Below are 19,846 nucleotides of genomic sequence, written 5' to 3'. Positions count from 1 at the left end.
GGGAAAGAGACGGGCGTGGATGGAAGGGAGACAGAAGAGGACTGAGAGGGTTCTGTCACCCCATATGTGACATGGGGTGACAGATACCACATCACACGCCTCTCTTATTGACCTTTGTGCTGAGTGAGAGCGGAAGTCTTGGTGTGCGTGAGTAATGTGTGTTCAGGTACGAAGGACGACAAAGTGACAGTTATCTGTTTTTGTTTGTCGTCGGCCGGTTTTCAATCTTAAACTTTCACTCTGACAGTCTGCAGTTTCATACTCTGTGCGTGTGTGAGTGTGTGTGTGTGTGTGTGTGTGTGTGTGTTGGGTGTCTATGATGGGCTCCTTTCACTGACCCCTCCCACCCCTTAAAGGCCACGACCGCAGATCGTCAGTTACGAGCAGCGCCTCGGTTCAGCCCTCCCGGTCTTCGAGGGTCATGTGACCTTCAGAGACGAGCTTTCTGATCCTTCGGTCTCATTCAGGGAGAGTTTGAGCTGCAGGTTTCACATTACCAGACTAATCTGACACGAAGCCTGCGCTGCAATCAGGTGACGAGAAGGCATGAGGCTTTACGAGGCGGGGAAGGCGACCTTACAGGAGGTGCATCATGGGAGATTTGAGCTTCACCCTTAACGTAGGAGATGTAAGAGGCGTTTTTTGCCGCCGTTCCTTCTTTAATTTGATCTTTTGTCTCTCTTTCTCTTCTGCAATTAGAATAACTTCAAGATTAGGATTAACCCTAAATACAGAACACCTCTTAAAAGGATTAATTTGCATTTGTGGCTTCCACGTTAAACCACCGACCAAAACTCAGCCGGGCGTGTTTCCTGCAGCCTTCAGATCGTCACTTCTGCAGAAATAAAATATCCCCGAAATAAATAACTGATGGCAAATTAAACCATCATGCAAATAATGGACTTCTGTAGAAAGGAGGATGATGACTGCATTTCCCTTGCGTGTCATGCACACAAAGTGCCCAACCCTTCTGAGTTTACCAGACACCAGGAAGAGCTGCAGTGGTTCAAGAACTCAAAGTTGCATGCAGAGTCTGGAGCATTGTGTTCTGTCTTATCTCATAGGTTCTGCAGATATACAAGTAGTTTTTAATACCCATAAAAATGGAGGACATCAGCTTTAATGTGAGACACCCTCCTGTGTCTTCATAGATGGGACAGTGAAACTGAAAAGGCCTGATGATAAAACGCATCCTGCAACTTGAATCAGCTGCAGGGCGTTGAAGTTGGATCCTATATTTCAAACTTTTTAAGACATTCTGGAAAACTTTTGACATACTTAACATGTATTTTTAAGCTGAAAATGTTCGTCGTAGCTGCAACCAGAACCGAAAAGCACGTCTGTTTTAGCGTCCTCACACCTGCCCCCTGTGTGTTTCAGGGATTTAAGATTTTACTGATTATTTTAAAGCTCTCCATGACCTTTCTCACGGCTAAACAGCAGACATGTTAATAAGGTATGAGCAGAGCAGACGTTTAAGGTGTGTTCAAAATGCAAAATTAAAACAAAAGGGGACAGAGTGTTTGCAGTGAGGGGTCACAAACTCTGGAATGAACTCTTGATCTCTTTTAAATCTAACTTTTATCTCGGAGCCTTTCCTGATTTTACCTCAACTTTATTTTTTATTTTCTACTATAATTTAACAGTTTTAAAAATACACATATTTTAAACTAATTAAATTCCTTTAGAGTTCTTTTAGGGGAATTCTATACCTTTTAAAATATGCTTCATTTCTTTATCTTGCCTTTTATAATTTTATGACCCTCTTGTTTTATTTTGCTGCCCATTTGAAGCACTTTGTAACTTGGATTTTGAAAACTGCTCTATAAATAAAACTATTAATTAATTAAATAATTTTGTATTCTCATTTTTTAGCTAAGCCTTGTAAGGTGACCTGAGTGCTCTGAAAGGTGCCCTTAAATAAAATGTATCATTACTATTGCACAGAGCATAAACATTTTAAAAAGCAAACTCAAGACCGAACTTTTTAGTCCTCGCTTTTTTCTTTTATTCTTATAAGTTTTTTCTTTATTCATTTATTTATTCATTTATTATCTAGTTCAAATTTTAGTCACTTTTATTCTATTTTATTTATTTTAAGCATAGCATTTTATTCACTTTTAATGGTTTAATATTTCAGTGATTCATTATCTTAGAATTGTATTTTATTTTGGTGAGTTTAATTTCCTGTGTTGAGTTTTAACATCTTATGTTTCCTCCAGTGTTTCCTCATTAAGATATCATTAAAGTGTTTTCTCAGCTCGTTTAGCAAATTATTTTTTATTTTATTTATTTATTTAATTTATTTTCATTGTTATTATTATTATTATTATTATTGTTGTATATATTGTGTTCTAAACCTTAAGATTGTGGGGTGGGTTTGGGGTCGGGGGGTCTTTTTTTAATATCTTTTTAAATGTATTCTATTTTAAGTTGTTTTTACTTACAGCACTTTGTGTTACAATATCATTGTATGAAAGGTGCTTTAGTCAATAATCTAGATAAATTAATAAAAGGTATCATTTCAGGATCAGATTAAAACTAGAAGTTTAAAACACTGCATGCACACAGCTTAGATCTATTGCTGTGTTTTAATAAGACACCTTGAATTATATTCCCTCCAACAGATTCTGCATCATGACTCAAAAGTGTTTCCATTTGGAGGAATTTGAGTTTTACTGTTGATGAATTCAGTCATTTGTTCGATGACTCCCTACATCTGAAAGAGTTCAGGCGTGGTTTGTGTAACTTGTTTCTAAACGACTGACTCGTGTTAAATTTGAACTCTTTGCTCCGGTGCAGAAACGCTCGCTTGTTACAAGACAAACAAGAACTTAATCTCTGCTCTGGACTGATACGGGTTTCAAGAGAGAAGATGATTTGTTGAGCTGTGAAACAGAAACCATATTTTAAAATGTTAACAATAAAACTGCAGCGTTTCTGTTTGATTTGCTGTTTTCTCTTTTTTTTTTCATTTGGAAATTTAGATGTATGTGTGTGTTTGTGTGTCTATATATGTTTGTGTATATATATTTATGTATATATAGATGTATTATTAATATTTGTATCATTATTATTATATATATGTATTTTTTTTCCCTGATGCAGCTATTATTCTTCTAATATCTTTTCTTGTATTTGTTTAACATTGTCTTAGGTTAACAGGATTTGTGTACATTTTTTAAAATCTAATCATAAGTGCATTGTTGATACTACTATAAAAAATATGCTTATATATGTATTTTAAACCATTATTGTACAATCCTGTGAATGCCAATTAAAAATAAACCAATAAAGCTGCAGCTGTCTTCAGTTTGTGCTTTTTAATTTAAATATGTGCTTTTATTTTGAAATATTTCATCATCTAGTGAACAAATCTCTCTCAGGATCAGGATGATCTTTGTGTGCGTGAGAAAGACAGACAGATAAAAAAAAATACTGTCTATCACTCTTGACCTCACACACACACACACACACACACATGCAGAGGCTGGCTGTCGTGCACCCACCGCTACTGACATTTTCGCTCCACGTAATATCAGGAGGGCGGTTGAGACAGAGCGTTAACTGACGGTCTGAGAAGCGGCTCCACCCTACACCTGCTCATGGCTGGCAAACAGCAACCAGTGAGACACTGATGTCAGGAAATCAAAGATCAGAAAAGGCTGTCAGCTGAATTCACTGATGAGCACATTTAGGACAGAGGTGGGTGTGTGAGACGGGATGCTGCGGTTTGTGGCATTTATAGCTCTATGTAATTAATCAAGTAGTTCTAATTCTTTTAAACAGCTGAATCACTTTCAAACTACATTTGGCTTCTGTAGGCCGTGATCAGACAAAGGATGCTGGGATGTTTTTCTGCAGGGTGAGCGAAAGAGAAACTTGAAAGTGCAGGAGCTTCGAGTGATCAGGGTGGAGAGGTGTAAAGAAAAGGTGAAGGGTGGACTGTTTTTTGTTTGGATGGAAAACAAAACTCAAACGTCAAATGTGTGATCATGGCAGTTAGTGTGAGATTTCAGAGAAGAGGAGCAGAGCGTGGGCCTTGCAGGTGAAGAGAGCGGAAGTCAAGTTCCTGGATCGAGTATTCAAATTGATGCTAAATGTGTAACATGTTTGAAACAGTGGGGGAGTTTAATTTTCTAGATTTGTGCTGAAGTTAGACATTTTCTTGTAACATTTCTTTAATAGTTTGTGTTCAAGTGAGGCCTGCAGGAGTAATTCAGAAGTCAGGTGGAGCACGTGTTTGTTTGCTGCACCAAAAACCACAGAGCCACAAGCCTGAGTGCACGACAAACCAGAGCATGTTACAACTATCACCGCTCTGATGTGATTTTCTCTTCACTGAAGGTTAAAAGTGAAATGTTTCCACTCCTTTTAGAGCAGGGGTTCCCAAAGTGTGGGTCGGGACCCCCTGGGGTCTTCCAGAATGTTTTTATTTAAAAGTGATCTAAAAATAGCACATTTTACTCATTTTAGTAAAAAAAAAATGGACAAAAATAGTAGCTAAACTTGAAATAAAACCTTGAAAATAAAAAATGTAATGATTTTTCTGCCTTTCTTTGTTGCCAGATGACTCCTAAGTTTAGGGTTAGTGAACAGTTAATTATCTAAAGCATCAGTAGCAGCAGGTTCATTCATAACGGCACAGGAAACACAGACACATGCTCATATAGGTGGGGTCATTTTCTGCAGACCAGCTAAATGAAGCCACATTAAATCACTTTGGGGGAGAGTGGGGGTCGTGGGCTGAAAAGTTTGGGAACCCCTGCTTTATATAATAATCTATGTGTTCCTAGTTGCAGTCTTAAAGTCTTAAAGTTGTCTTCAGGAGAAGCATCAGCCTTACTCTTCTTTAAAGAGTCATAAAGCAATGAGCATTTCTGCAGAACATCTAAAAAATCATGATGAAACATGTTTTGATATACCTTTAGATACGGTCGTAGAGAGATGCCTCTCTCTGTGTCCTGAAGTGAGTCACCGTGACGCCCTGTTCTGTGATTTTTCCTCTAAATGCATCACTTCAATATAGTTTTGAATGAATAACATGTACACTACCAGTCAAAAGGTTAGAAACACCTTCTCATTCAAGGGTTTGTATTTCTTCTAATTATTGTAAACACTGTAGATTAATACTGAAGACATCTAAACTATGAAAGAACATATATGGAATTATTGAATGAACATAAAAGTGTTAAACAAAGCAGAATATGTTTTATATTTGAGATTCTGTAAAGTAGCCCGCTTTTTCCTTCATGACAGCTTTGCACACTCTTGGTATTCTCTCAGTCTGCTTCATGAAGTGGTCTCCTGGAATGGTTTCTAATTAACATGAGCCTTGTGAAGAGTTCATTTGTAGAATGACTTGCCTTCTTAATGTGTTTGAGACCATCAGTTGTGTTGTTCAGAGGTAGGGTTAGCACTCAATGGAGAGCCCTATTTGACGACTGTTGTAATCCAGATTATGGAAAAAACAGATTATTTCATAGTTTTGATGTCTTCAGGATTAATCTACAATGTGGGAAATAATTAGAATAGATAAAAACCATTGAATGAGAAGGTGTGTCCAAACTTTGGCTGGTAGTGTAGTGCTGATTATATAATTCAATATATCTTTAAATGAGTGATCTATGAGTGGTATGTAGCATTTGAACATTCATATGATCTGGACCATGTAACATGGTGGTTTCACAGACACCACAGAACCATATGAGGTGAGGGATGGAGTCCATGACATCCTGATATCACTGCATGACTAAGTTCAGTAGTTTCAAGGGAGTTGTTAAACTGCAGACTACAAATAATGTGTTTGAAAAATAAACTTGATTTTTATATTCAATTCTTTTGGGGGGGCAATTCGTGAAAGTTGATGATGCACTATTCTCCTCACGGTTCAGAAGTTACAACCACCAACTGCCATATGTGGGCAGCTTCTCTGTTTGGTGAGTAAATCTCAGAGGGCTGTGAATGTATGTTTGTAAATGTAAATGTTTGTAAATGTCATGTCTCTGGGCCACGTCCCTTCGCTGCATGTCATTCTCAAGCGGCAACCTCCGGTCTTAAAATATGAAGCCTATGCAGAAGTGCTAAAAACTGCAGTTCCTAAAGCATCCACTTGAGGCTGGCTGCAGAAACACAGGAAACCACATACACACCCATTCAAGGAAGCCGATCTTTACAGCAGAAATAAACATGTTTACAGCCTGGTACAAAAAACTGTTGAGGTCTGAATAGCTCATTTATGTATCGGCACACACTGTATGGATGGATTTTTTTTTTACAAGCTGTTATTTTGAAAGATATTAAATGTACAAGTTTTGCCCAAATAAGGGCATGCCTGACTTTGATAGCTGTTAACGAAAAGGATAAAGGCCCGCCCATAGACCGTATAAATAATGGACGTAGTATCCGTGATGTCACCCATCTGTTCCTGAAATGCTGAACTCAACCAAGCTTACTGTGAGGTAAAGAGGCGGGGTTTGAGCCTCCTAGCCAACAGCCATGTGTTCCCGCCTCAATCAAGTCAGTCATGTCCTTATTTGGGCAAAAACTTGTAATCTTAATATCTTCTGACCCAAGTTGTTTTTTGAACCAGGCTGTAAACATGTTTATTTCTGCTGTAAAGATCGTCTCTTTGAATGGGTGTGTATGTGGTTTCCTGTGTTTCTGCAGCCAGCCTCTAGTGGACGCTCGAGGAACTGCAGTTTTCAGCACTTCTGCATGGGCTTCATATTTTGAGACCGGAGGTTTGCTGCTTGGGCCTGACTTTTTCCCTCACACTAGCTCCACAGAAGTTATGTTGAGTTCAGCATTTCCAATATGGCACCTGCCAACGATCGGCTTCAAAACAGGGCTTCAGGAACAGATGGGTGACATCACGGATACCACGTCCATTTATTATACAGTCTATGGTCATGCTCAGCTCTCTGCTACCCCCGGTTCCTGGGTCTCTTCACCTGTCTTCTATAATAAAAGCAAAAATGCTCCAACATATAAATGAAGAAAATAAATCAAATCTTCTCTCTCCTGCTCCTCTGCTGTCTGCATGTCCGAGCTTCTACTGAAGGTCATGTGACACATAATCATAAACATATCTGTTCATGAAAGCTTCGTGGGTAGTTGTGTTTTTCATTACTCGACTGCAAATTCACACAGAATAAATTCATAACACCCAAAAGTCGGCGTGTGCAACTTGAGAGAAGTCTTCAGAAAGTAATGATTTCAGTTCTGAAAGTAAAAGGTGTGATCGCACCTTTGTGACAAAAATGAGAGCACACTTTCTCTGGGTGACACAAACACACACACTTTTCTGGGTGCCGTTTCCCACACATCTCCAACCTTTTGCCCTTCTTGCCTGACAACAGGCTAGCAGATGTGGGCGGAGGAGGTGTCGTCTTATTATGAGAAATAGGGGGAATTCATTGGCAACGCCCACAAAACACACACACACGGCCCACTCAAATACACATTACTGTAGATCCACATTAGCCAACAACACCTACAGTAACTCACCCAGACACGCACACACACTCATACTTTGTAGATGAATGAGATAAATGATCAGTCTGGGTTGTGACTGCAGCTGGTTTATCGTACTTTGGTCCTCGTCATCATCAGAATTAATTCCTGCCATAAACACATTTTTACGGGCTGTGACTGATCAGACCAGCTGTGACTGATCGAGCTGCAAATCGAAGACAGAGGCGACATGGCGAGGGCGTAATACCTTTGTAATATCTCAGAGGAAAGCATAGTCCATCTTCAGATCTACGTGTCAGAGTATCTTGGGCAGCCGCTCATGTAAGTATGCCAGTTTTAAAGTACCGATGTACGACATAAGGGAGGATACATGCGCACAAACTCAATGTCAGAGCCAACCACTCATCAAATGACGACAATACATGCCTCTGAGAAACATGGACGACTTTTCAGGCAGTCCGGCCAAGACTTCCTTTTTCCATGTGCTGCAGAGTTAACAGTCCAATAAGCAATTTAAGATAAGTGACCATGTGTTCAGATCAAAATCGAAGCCCCTCTGGATTTGTCTGCAAAATAAACGCTCTTGGTTCATTGCATCCACCAGAGTAGAACCTGTTCATCTGATTCTGGTGAGTCTCAGTTTCACTGTAAATAGTAAGCAACACAGAGGCTGCTGTGGTCCTGCTCTGCAGATTTTAAGAGTGCTGGGAAAAGAAGGATTCAGATGGTTTTTTATAGGGGTGATTTAAAAGAGTTATGACAAATCTCACAAGATATGAGAGGTCTTCAAGACCCAACTCGGTCGAGGCATGATGGCTGTCTAACATGAGTCTGGTCCTGCTGGAGGTTTCTGCCTGTTAAAAGGAAGTTGTCCTCGCCACTGTAACTAGCTAAATACTGCAGGTGCAATGCTCATGATGGATTACGGTGGGGTCAGACTGAGTCTTACCCTGTCTTGAAGTTGGGTCTGTGTTCATAATGTGACATAGAGTGGTCTAGACCTCTATACAAATAAAGATAGATAGATAGATAGATTGATTGATTGATTGATTGATTGATTGATTGATTGATTGATTGATTGATTGATTGATTGATTGATTGATTGATTGATTGATTGATTGATTGATTGATTGATTGATATGAGATATTTAATTTCTTCTGTGTTTTTTTCTTGTTTTTATTCCCTCCAAATTTTGCACATTGTTGTGTTTTGTATTTCGGTAAAATTTGGATTAGAAATTGCATCAGTTCTTTCACATCGAACAACCAGATCTGTGTCCAGTCCGTCTCCCCACAACACCCACTGGTTGCGTTTTCAGAACCCAGCACGAAGCAGGACCGCCGGACAGCTGGAGTCATGTGACCGAGGTTTCCTGCGGTAATCCCTGAATCAAGGATTCTCCTCCTCCTCCTCTCCTCATCCATGTTGTCTTTCTGGTCCTCTGAAAACCTCTGACCTGTTGACTCCAGGTCCTGGCTCCGCTCATCATGACTTTGGTTTGTTGTTGTAGTTAAGTGAAATACGATCTGGTGATAACACAGAGTGTTTTATTCTGAAAATGAACCGGATGTTTTCATTTTGTTTTGGTGAAACCTGACTTCCTGTCCCGCTCCATCTGCTCTGTTGAGATTGATGCGTCGTGCTCCGGAGGACTCTGACCTGCCGGATCAGAGACGCAGCCAGGAACGCAACGGAGTGGATCCAGTGGAAGTTAACACATTGACTTGAATAGAAACCTATCAGATCTGGTGCCGTGACGGATCGGAGACGGACCGGACACGGATCTGGGATTGAGAGAGTCTTTAAGTTCGCTGAAACACACCATGATGCAGACTTTTAAATGAATGCTTTAATCTGTACCAGGGTTTTACATCAAGGAGGTCGGGTTGGATAATTTGTGACGCATTCCAGCAAGTCAGGTAATCTAAACACTGGTTTGCAGTAAAAGTCAGGAGTTTGATTCCTCAGAAACCGCCAATGTCTGCAGATTTTATTGTGAAAGAATACAGTAGTACGGGAAGAATGTTAGACGGGAATAAATAGACTTTAACAGGGTTTTTTCCCAGTTTGACTAACGCTCAGTCCTGTGATTCATTAAAGCCTCACAGCCCTGACCATTAACACCCAGGAAAGTGTTTTTGAAGCCAACAAACATGAGTGATTGTGTGCAGAACACATTGTCGGTATATGACGAAGATCAGCTTCAGAACAATGTTTCTATTGTAAAGGTTTAGGAGTGTTGAAAGAGTTTCAAGATCTGATTCCCATGCATGTTTTGAAGTAAATGCCAAACTGTGTTTACAGCAAACATGCATCCATATCAAGCTGAAATCACTGCAAAGAAAGGAGATAAACCATACATGCTCCTTTGTTGCAATAATACGGACTTTAACTCCCTGGTTGAGTCAGCATGTGAGCAAAGTGTCATTGAGAACAAACTCCAGCAGCACCAGCAGAGTGAGAGGAACTGCACTTCAACGTCACTCTTTATCAACCACAGTCACATTATCAATAATTTCCTCGGCAGCCACAGTTTGAATGAAATAGGCCGATTTGTCCGCCAACACTCACACACACACACACACACACACACACACCCTGTGGTTGAGCTGAACACGACCGCCGGCCAAGACGGCATGTTTTGTAAGTCGAGCGAAGCCAACCACTATTTAGAAAGACCACAGCACTGCGCTCTGCTAACAGCCAAACACACAGTCTGACTGCACGACTGGCAGCTGGTCAGACTGACTGAGTGACAAATGGCTGGATGCTGGATGGAAATGTCTGCACGGTTGTGTACTGGATTGCTGCAGGAATCCAACGTTTTGATCAATCAGATGATTATTTCTGTCTTTAAAATGCATCCATCGTGTTTCTTTCGCTTATCCAATGAGACATCCTTCTCCTCAGCAACGTTCTCCAGCTCCTCCTGGGGTATCCTGAGGCGTTCCCAGACTAGATGAGATATACAAAGCCTCAAGGGAGCTCTGGGTCTACCACTAAAGGCTGATTTATACTTCTGCGTCTCCCCTACGCAGCAGGGGCTGACACGGACATGAGCCCTGCGTCGATGTGTCCGTGTCGCGCAGCAACTCTCCGCCGAAACGCTTGAGGGCAGTGCGGTCTCTCTGATAGCCGTTCGCCTGCTTCTGGCCCCGCTACGATCTCTGTTTCCTTTTCCACAGAGATTCAGAGCGTGTTATATTAATCTACAGCTGATACATGTTGCTGTTTATCATGCAGACGTGATTACATGAAGAACAGAGAGGAGGAGATGAAATACACGGACGATGTCCTGGATTCTGGAAGTGCTGTAAATGCAGGAAATACAATGCCGCCGTGCAGACCAATCACGGGGCTTGCGGTCCACGTTGATTCTACATGTAGTAACATTTTGAAGGAGGTGCATGTTAGCTACAAGCGTAGGCCTTTGCGTAGGTATGAGAGCTACATGGACTCCTGGCGTAGGCTACGCTTAACCCCCAGGCTTCTCCCAGGTGGACACGCCTGGAACACCTACCAAATTTGGGTGGGATAATGTCCAAAGGGATGTGATTTTAAGAGGCCAGACATCTTTTTATGGTCTACAAAAGTAATCCAGACCATCAGCAACGACACTGACACTGTCACTGACTGACAGAGTGACATTTTGGATGCCTGTAGCCGCTGTTTGGGGTAGATGAGAGACCAAACGGCTGACCGCACACTGAGGAAGCCATTTTTTCTATTTTGTTTGCACCACTTTGTCCACTGGAGGCGCCAGAATCAACCCCATCAGAAAGTTCCTCACAGGAGCTTCTAGCCTCTCGTCAAGCAGAGCTTCCTCGCTCTAAAGAAAAAGCTAATTTCAGCATCATTTTGCATGCAAGATTGCGTACGCCTTCGTCTTCACGTTTCAGTACTTGTCGGAAAATTGCAAATCCTCAACCAGCGATAGTGAAACGCCAACTCAGTCTGATATCAAGTGATTAAGTCTTTAATTACTTTCGGCAAGAAACAGTAGGCCTCACAGAGATTGTTAATCACAGTCGTACAGACAAAATTCATCTCTGCAAACCACACTTGAGCCAACAACAGGCTGTTGAGCCTTCTTGAATTCCCCTGCCTGGTGCTCATCTCAAACGCCTGCGCATATGAACCATAACCCACGATCTGCTGTATCAAAACAGCCACTGAAACCCGCTCTTCCCCCTGCAGCCTCAGAAGTGAACCGACCCGTTTGATCATCACAGGCTGTACTGGCTCCTGGTGCAGCGCTCACAGGAAAGCCTGCCAGTAGTGAGTGGGCTGTACCACAGATGTTACTGAGAGGGGGGGAAGGAGGAGGGGAGTGTGGGAGGAGGAGGGAAAAGATGCTGGAGGTATCGCTCTGTGGATTTGTCACTCAAAGCATAGGGGGGGGGGGGGGGGCTGGGGTGGGGTTTAGACGGGGTGGGGGGTTTCCCTGATTATTCACAGACAATATTCAACGCGGGGTTTTTTTCCTGATTGGGTTCACCTCAGATTAAAACCTGAAAAGAAAACAAAAACGCTTTGCTTACAAGAAACCTGTCAACACACTTGTGTCATGTGTGGGCAGCATCATCGTTTATGCTCCATTTTTTTGCAACAAGACAGAAATTCCTGCCAGAAAATCTTGCTCAACAGCACACCTGGTAAAGAAAACAAAATGAGACAGCTCCCAAAGACGTCACAGCTGACCGCTGACCGTTTCAGGAACATCTTGTTTTGAGTTTCTAACCCGCAGCCTGTGGGGAACAACAGCCTCACGGCAAAACAGACCCATCGCTCGCAAGCCTTTTTGGGAATCCCCGTCTTTGGTCCTTCTAATTCAAGCCACCCCCATTTGTTTGCAGCGACTGGTTTCTGGGTCCCACAGGGGTCAACACCAAATCCTCCCTCAGACATAACAGAGAGGAGGATTGTATGAAGACTCTCATTTGATGTTTGAGAGATCACAGAGACCTGAAGTGAAGCACCTCAGATTTCCTTTTTGTGATACGTAAGGGTCCCGGCAGTAAAAGGAAGAAAAAAGTCCTCTTAACTCTCTAACAATACATCCACTAACCCCCCCCCCCCCACTCCCTCAAAACACCACCGCCCCGCCCAGCTGCTGAACACACGTCTCGGTCTCTCTAATCCAAACATGCCGCCATAATCTCCAGCTATCACTCGACTCATCTACAAGCCGAGGAAGAGGTAAAAACCAAACAAACGACAGGAGACAAAAGGACCACTTTCACCTTGATCAGGCTGGCAGACTCCTCTGGAGGGAGGAGGGCAGAGATTTAACGTCAAAGACATGAAAGACGTCCACGGCAGACGGGGAAGATGTTAAAGACTACACCTGAGATAGGGGATCAAAGAGGAAAAACAGAGTCTCAGATCAGGGAAACTAAAAGGGAAGAAAGGAAGGAGAAAAGAGGAAGAGACTTTGAGAGGATATCGCCGTCTGCGCCTCGCAAATTTATCAGCAAACCCCAAATTTTGGAGTTTAAGTTTGTAGCTACTGAGCAGAAAAAATAAACATGAAGTAAAACTGGTGAAGGAGACATCTGTTATTGATCAGAGACGTCAGCTGATGCTTGTAATTCATTCAGCCTGAAGCCACAAACAGAGAGATGTACTTGGCAGGTTTCAAAAGAGATTACTGAAGGCTGTTTCAACACGGCAGAGGCTCCAACGACTGACGGCTAATGATATCTCCCTCAAGACGATCATTTCATTCAACACCAATATACTGGATTGAACAACAAACTAAAGACATGCATTAATTTTAATTTAAGCTGAGCAACTTTAGTGGAAAAGGTTACCAGAGACATCAGCCATTGGTTTCTGAAGATGCATTAAAACTGGAACAGAGGTGGAGTTGAGGTGGGCCTTCAGTCCCCTGGTAAACAGCTACAGCCTGTCCACCTGTCAGTCAACTTGGCCACACCCCTTATTATGTCTGAATATACGTACATCTTTACATGTGTACAGTTTTAGGAATAAAGACATGAGCTACAGAGAGCAAAACAGTTTGTTGTTGTTTAAAAGGTGGTGAAAATGTTAAATTCTGCTCTAAGAATGGACCCAGATGGAGTTTCTTTGGCTTTTGAGTCTTCCCCAAGTGGACACTCTGTGAACTGCAGTTTTTTGCACCTTCCTAATAAGTTGCCAGTTGCTTTAAACCCCATTTTAAACTCTTGAATGTAATTATTTGCGTTGGGAGGACAGAAGAGGTCCTCACAAAGTGGACAAAACACCCACTCATATAAAACAGAGCATCGTCTGCATAGACACTGATCCTGGATGGATGTCATATTTCTGACGTGTTCCCAATAACAAGTAGAGTTCATCTAAATAGACAAAAGCAGATTATAGGTTTTAAACACCTGATACTGTGGCTACAGCCAAATATAATTAGATCAGTGTTTCTTGCACTGAAACGATACCCAGGTGTATTTCTGGCTGCCAAAGTACGATACAGACCATTATTTATTTATTTAGTAATTATATTTATCAGTACAAGATCGCTAACCGATGATTAAGACAATCTTTTTGTCCCCTCTCTCATCTCTCGTGTCTGCTTTGTTTTTGTTTCTACTCATGCTCAGCTGGTTGAGCTGAAGCCGGCCGGCTCATCGGATGTTCCTGCAGAACTCTGGAGATTTAGGACGCATAGAAGCAGAGGAGGCATGGAGCTGCGAGAGAGGAGAGCTGGTATAAGAAGAAAGAGGTTTATGGAGAGGAGATAGAAGCCGTGTCTCTCCTCTCTCATCATGAGCAACGTGAGATCTCTGGATAATAAGATGGACGAGCTAACAGGACTAGCCAGGAGTCAGACGCTGAAAACATGGCTGCATCAGGATATTCCCGACCACAACGTCTCCATTGACGGCATCCAGACTGTCCGATGGACCAGGATAGCACCGAGAGCGCCATCCTCCCTCTGCCAACCCGACTACGGCGTCCAACGTTCTGAACGCTGCCATAGCCAGACTCCAGACAGACCACCAGAGCGCCCTCTTCCTGATCTATGGGGACTCCAGCCATGTATTTATTTTCTACAGAGCTTATTATTGTATTTGTATAACTTGTTGTGTATAGAGCAACTGTAATGACTGAACCCCCCATGGCATAAATAAAGTATTTCTGATTCTGATCACCTGCAGACACATCATCTGCAGGTGATCAGAGACACAGAGAGAGGTCCACTTCATCCAACACATTAATATATAATCTAATGTAATAAGATAATTAAGAGATATACTGTATGTAATTTCAAACTAAATACACGTATTAATATAATAACACAGGAGTAAGTGTGGGATGTGAGCAGCAGGGACAGTGTTGTTGATATAATGAGAGTGAATGTGGGGCAGAAAGAAAGCAGACAGACAGCAGAGGGAGGGTGGAGGTTGGAGGGTGGAGGAGAGGGGGGTTGTTAATGGCTCCGTCTCCTCCGCGCAGGTGAGTCTCCTGCGGGTCCTCTGTCCTAACTCTCCATTGTCTCCTTATCTACTTCCTCTCTGCTCCTCTGCAGACACCGCGTGTTTAGACTGCCGCCGAGCCTCTTTCTCCCCTCTCATCTTTTTTCTTTCATTATCACCACACCTCCGCCACAGCTGCAAGCGTGCGCCACGAGTGCAGACGCAGCTTATACTCTGAACCTGTTGTCCATATGGGGAATAAGAGCGACTGTTTACAGGTCACCACAGATGTCCTGACCGAATTCTGTGACGCTGTGACTTTGTGCATTTTAAGGATTACTTCAGAATCAGGTCTTCTATCGTTTGTTAGTTTTATCACTCTGTAGTCTCCGGGGCATCAGGACCATGGGACGCCCGGAGCAGAGGAGGCTGAAGTGTAGTATGTGCACGCAGAGGAGCTCGGCTCCAAGTGTCAGACGGAGCTGTTTGTCTAAACTCTGAGCTGTTTGGGGAAAGTTAGTGAACTGGTCCTGAGGGAAATGAGCGGAGCAACTCAACTCAACCGCGTCCCAAAGTTTCCCCAAATCCACCGCAGTTAGGGAAATAGAAGAATGACAACAAGCTGTCATCTTCAGCGGTGGATGTGCAGACAGGGACACACGAGCACAGCGGTGCAAAGAGCAGGGAGACAGATATACAGACAGATTACAGGCTGTACGTGATTAGCAAACAAGCTAACAGCTAAGGCAACACTGAGGGGAGCTGGCTGAGATGACAGGAGACGGTCTGAGCAGGAGCAGAGGAGTTTTGTTGAACGTGTGTTCACGTGACTCAGTGTTTCATTTCTGATTGGTTGGATATTTATTACGCAATAAATATCCAAGTTAGCCCCGCCTTCTTTATCCTAGCGTTAGAACGGTATCGAAAACTTGACTGACAATATTCCAAAAATGGATTAAAGTTCAGTTCTAATATTCTAAACATATATTACAGTATGTAAATGTGATTATAAATATCATAGGTAGAACGTTTTCGTTGATTTGTGTTACCAGAGGCTTTAAATATTGGATATTTTGCAAATTATGATGATCTAATATGTTCTTTTCTTGATTTTGTGAGAAAAAAACGAACATTTGAACACCTGACCAGATGCTGAAGAACATGGAACACGCCCAGGATGAGTTTCCTTTGCATTGATCACTTGGTTACAGATTGATCTTTCTCACACACTACCCGGCGGTGCATATTCCTGGAAAAATGTAACAGACAACAGCTGTTTTCCCATTTGCACAATATTCTTGAGAATCACTAAAAACTCTTGACCCCAAATTCTACCTTCCAACCCCAAAGTTAATCATCTGTGTCAGACTGGAAGTATTTGGGAAAATTCCCCGACAAGCAAGCAAAGAGGAGTGATGATTTATATCATGCAACAAGTGTGAACCCGCAAGAACACTTAAGAGGATGAATAAAAACATCTTTGTTGATGGGGAATCATTTCAATGTCATATCCTGCCTCACCCCTCCTGCCTTCATCTGCAGTGCTTGAATACTCTTCTCCTCTCTCTACTCTCTGCCTACACGTCTCTGTTCACAGCTTTTTTATGATCAAGCGCTCCAAACCTCCATGTCTGTGGGTGTCTTATCTCAGACAGCAGATCTCTGACATGCTCGGTGTGGCTGCGTCAATAAAAGAAACCTGAGGAGAGTTTTTTCTTCTGTTTGCGTCCCAGGTACTATTTCTGATAAGGAACTTACTTACTTTCGATGCCCGTCACGTTCGGCATGGTTCTGACTTGTGTTTCAGGGATACAGGTCAATGCTTTCCCCCTGTGTCCTGCCGTGTGTGTAGACCTACCTTCATTTGGTAAAGCTGTTGGGTCCATCTCTTTTAGCAGGTCCCCAAGTGTGTGCATGTTGCCTTCAGGTGAAACGGGGCGAAACAGTTTCTGGATGAACGGTCGGTCACTCATCGTCTGAAATGAATCAAGAGAAGAATCATCAAAGTGAATCTGAGGAACTCTAATAAGACTTTGATATGAGGCTGTTTCATAACAGAGCAGATCAAATCCAGACGACTAATTAAAACAAGCAACAACATGTTCAAAAATAAACAGACATATCTTTAGTGACTTTCTAATGGATACGCTTATTATAATAATAATAATATAATAACCTTTATTTATAAAGCACTTTTCAAAACAGGGTTACAAAGTGCTTTACAAATGAAAAAGAAGCTAAAAGACAATAAAAGAGAAATGTGAGGAAGACCAATAAAAACAACAAAAGATGAAAGATTAAAACAAACACAAAATCTGAATATATAATATTGCTATAGGTCTGGGTGTCTGCTTCCAGATGGTTTACCTACTATGGACTACATCAGTTTGTCTCCATACAGACTTGCTTTTCTCATGGATAACACTTTGTATACTTATTACTCATTATGTTATTACACTCCTGTAATTTACTTATTTGTATTTAAATATTTCTCCTTTTTATTGTTATTATTATTATTAAGATTATTAAGAATATTAAAATGTATTTATTTATTATTATTGTAATTATTATTAGGACTATTTGTATGTATTGTTTTTTTAATTAAGATTCTAAGTACGTATTATTATTTACAATAATAATAAATAATACAGTTTGGATTATTATCTATTTATTACTATTGTAATTGTTGTTATCATTATCATTAACAATCATAATAATAATAATGATTACTATGTATTTATTATTTTTGTTGGTATTATTATTGATTTGTATTATCATTCATTATTACTATAATAATTCTTGTTTTAATTATATGATTATTATTATTATTATTATTAATAATATTATTTTTCTGTCTATATATCACTTTCCTGTGTGTTGGGTGTTTTTTTTAAATAAATATTAAATATAAAAATATTAAATACAATTATAAAATCAATAAAATGTAACAGATAAGCTTAAATGTATATAAAAGAGAACAAATGTCCTGCATTAAGCACTTATCTTAGTTTGGATCTGCAGTTTTGTGTCTCACATTTTAACTCTAACATCATGAAAATAACAAACTGCCTTCTAAATTAACCCATGAGGGACTTTCTGACATTGTGCAACTATTATCAAGTTGGCATTGTTTTACTGCAGCCTTTTTTCCACCTTTCCACTCTGGCAGCAAGGTAGGAAAACAGACTAGCGCTGTGCTGGTGTTTGGCCTTGACGCTTGCAGCAAAGGTTGGAACAAAACCAAAAAGTTTTCTTCTGTGTGAATGGGCGAGTCAGAGACACAAAGAGGCTTCCACAGCAGTCTGGGAACTGGTATAATGCGTTACAAAAAGATGCGTTCACTTATTTTCTGATCTGCCACAAGTGGTTTAGTTATGACGACTAAGTCTACTGGCTTTGTAAGAGGAAGATCTCAATCAGGGGAACAGGAAACCGACGTGTGCTGTTGGCAGGATGTGAGGTCTTCAGATGCTTTGTAAATCAAACCCTCCACTACAACCACCTGAGAGGTTTGCGGTATTTTAAAGTCACGTGACTTCTTCCTTTGCCTCTGAAGCTGCTGCACCTCTAGCCATGACGATATAAAAGGTGACTCTCTTTAACTCTGACTGGACAATTCATGATTTGGATTTGATCTACACAGCTGGTCTTTGTTTCAAGAAAAAGGACTCAACTCTCCGGTCCAAGAGTTTCCAGAAACACCAAATCTCAAAGTTAAAAACAGTCAAAATATCCTGTAAACACACGTAACACAGTCTGCTTAATATTCTGGGAAATTTGGCGTGATATGGTTATCAGACAGCGGGGGAAATCCACACCACTACGCACGCAAATGCTGTGAATGCAGCTTGCAGGGCCGAGCTGGGAATGTGGTGCTTTGATGAGCCGACTGCCCAGAATGTGATATTTGGAATCATGTGGACAGATGTTACAGATGTTACAGATGTTACAGATCTTTTGGTGATCAGCCTGACAGTCATTAGCTGCTGCTGAAGTCTGTTCCTGGCAAGACAGTCACCTTCTGACCACATTCAAAGACTCTACTCGCCTCCTCAGGGTTCTCAGGCAAATGGAATAGTTGAGTACATTTCAAATTTCTCGCTCTGTGAAATCTCTTGTTCTCTCCAGAGTTCCACAGAGTTTAGAGCTGAGAGGTCATATGGGCGATTCATTTACCACTAATTTGGTATTTAGAGGCTTTAAATTAGACACTTCTGTAAACTCTGCTGACCCTCTGTGGTTTTGGAAATACCAGATGACTTTTGGAAATGAATTTCCTTAATTAGTCACAGGTGTTCTCTTTGAATCATGACGTGGTCTTTTCTTTTCCTTCACGCCCAATGTAAACACCCTCAGCCTCCACCAGCAGATGTTAACTTACAGATGCTGCTGACGTTGTTGGTGCAAGCTGCAGTTTTGCAAGTAATAATTGTATTTCCAAGTTAAAAAAGGGAATATATTACTTGAATGATTTCAAGTTTCCAGCTGCAGCATTAACCCTGCATTAGGAGATCAGCAACCTAAGCAGAGTGTGAGCAAGTGTAAATTGTGTATGCTTTGCAAGGTGTGTTAGTAGGGACAGAGGTAAGTTCTGAAATGTTGATACATAACTATCAAGATGGATAACACTTATATAACACCGTATATAACACAGTGCTACACTATTGAGTAAATAAACCTATTGGAGTGCTGGTTTGTTTGAAAAGACAAGTGAGCAGAAGAAGTGGGAGGTGCAAGTGTAGCAGATTGGTCGCCTCACATCAATCAATGTTACTGCAAGCTGAGCTCGACTAGCGTACCTGCAGCTATGACAGGATTGCAAACTCTATATTGAGAACACAGATGGTACTAGAGCTGCACAGAAACTGGACATTGTGGACTTTGCTGAAGGTGGAAATCGTCAATTCAACCAGATCCGTGTCCGGTCTGTCTCCGATCAGTCACAGCACCAGAT

General features: G+C 41.4%; 1 protein-coding gene across 1 annotated transcript in view; it reads right to left on the bottom strand.

The window, feature by feature from the left end:
• The window catches only part of atg5 (ATG5 autophagy related 5 homolog (S. cerevisiae)), a 53,946-nt gene that overhangs the window by 4,683 nt on the left and 29,417 nt on the right, over positions 1 to 19,846 (bottom strand). The window contains exon 7 of the mRNA XM_034697825.1: positions 16,751 to 16,868. Coding sequence (XP_034553716.1) covers positions 16,751 to 16,868 — 118 coding nt within the window. The remainder of the gene's footprint in view (positions 1 to 16,750; positions 16,869 to 19,846) is intronic.

This window comes from Notolabrus celidotus, chromosome 12 (assembly GCF_009762535.1).
Source record: "Notolabrus celidotus isolate fNotCel1 chromosome 12, fNotCel1.pri, whole genome shotgun sequence".
Taxonomy (NCBI): domain Eukaryota; kingdom Metazoa; phylum Chordata; class Actinopteri; order Labriformes; family Labridae; genus Notolabrus; species Notolabrus celidotus.
Note: the sequence above shows the minus strand (reverse complement) of the source record. Positions and strands in the feature narration are given on the sequence as shown.